Raw genomic sequence first — 1,258 nt, 5'->3', positions numbered from 1 at the left:
ATCAAAAATACTGAAAATGTGCATTTCTGATCAGTTGATTTTTAAATTGACTTTTCGTCATCTGGACATCTTGACATGTTACTTAATTGATCGCATATTGAAGTTCATACTCTCCACTTTGACATTAAAAAAAATAATTGGTTCTTTGTTGAAATCAAGTAATTAAAAAATGGCAATGCTAATTTAACAACACATGAAACACTTATGAGTCTTACCTCTACAATGTACAAATGTGGATGAAGGAAACAGCATTACCATTGAAATAATCAGAAGAAGCTTGACGCAAAAGGATGTTGTTGGTGGGCTGGCCATTTCTACAGGTCTGGAGTTCCAATCTTTGTTTCGTTTTCGAAAAGTATGAAATAATTCTATTTTATATCTCGATTTAAAACGTTATAAAAACCGACCCACGTTCTTGGTATTATTTTAACATAACTAGTCTCTTCCTGTCAGACTATTGACCAATCTAAAAATCTACCTATGATAACCTAAAGGATACTGACACGCACTCTGTGTATCTACAGAAGACTGCTCAACTTTATGGCATATATTGACGGGGAAGGTGCGTCGTGTTTTAAAACATTCAATTTGGAGGGGAAGTGCGGCATAATGTTGAGAGGGTTGGCCGTCATTCCAAACACTCAACAACAACCCAACCTAATTGGTCAGTGGTGACAACTCCCACCCTCTATCCCACACACCACGTTTCATACCCCATTCGCTCATTTTCCTTTCACATTTCACTTTCTTCCCACGCATTTCTTTCATTTAATAATATCTCAATATCATTCTAATTCTCTAATCATTCTCCCCTGCTACTCTCTTTCCCCCTTCGTTCAATCTCTCTCTCTCTCTCTCTCTCTCTCTCTCTCTCTCTCTCTCTCTCTCTCTCTCTCTCTCTCTCTCTCTCTCCCTTTCTTTCTTTCTACATATTTATCTAACTAGATTATAGGTACTTACACATTCATTTATTAGTGTTTGTAATGTATCAAATTTTCAATCAATCTTCATTTATCAATGAGCATAATTATCTGTCTACCTACCAATGGATTTTTCTATCCATCAATCTGTCTATGTAGCTATCTATCTTTCTATCTATCTATCTATCTATCTATCTATCTATCTATCTATCTATCTATCCATCTATCTACCAACGTATCTATCTATTTATCTATCTATCTATCTATCTATCTATCTATCTATCTATCTATCTATCTATCTATCTATCTATTCATCCACCCATCCATCTATCTGTAAC

At 35.1% G+C, this 1,258-nt stretch overlaps 1 protein-coding gene across 2 annotated transcripts in view; it reads right to left on the bottom strand.

The window, feature by feature from the left end:
• The window catches only part of LOC144966779 (uncharacterized), a 54,142-nt gene extending 53,520 nt beyond the window's left edge, over window positions 1-622 (bottom strand). Inside the window, exon 1 of one of the 2 annotated variants that reach the window (XM_078903559.1) lies at window positions 216-622. In XM_078903559.1, the coding sequence (XP_078759685.1) occupies window positions 216-312 (97 nt within the window). In that variant the 5' untranslated portion in view covers window positions 313-622. The remainder of the gene's footprint in view (window positions 1-215) is intronic. The other variant, XM_078903558.1, reaches the window with a different exon arrangement.
• Between the last annotated feature and the right edge of the window lie 636 nt (window positions 623-1,258).

Source organism: Berghia stephanieae, chromosome 2 (assembly GCF_034508935.2).
Source record: "Berghia stephanieae isolate SIO BIC M18660-M18661 chromosome 2, UCSD_Bste_1.3, whole genome shotgun sequence".
NCBI lineage: Eukaryota > Metazoa > Mollusca > Gastropoda > Nudibranchia > Aeolidiidae > Berghia > Berghia stephanieae.
The sequence above is the reverse complement of the archived record's forward strand: the minus strand, read 5'-3'. Positions and strand labels throughout refer to the sequence as shown.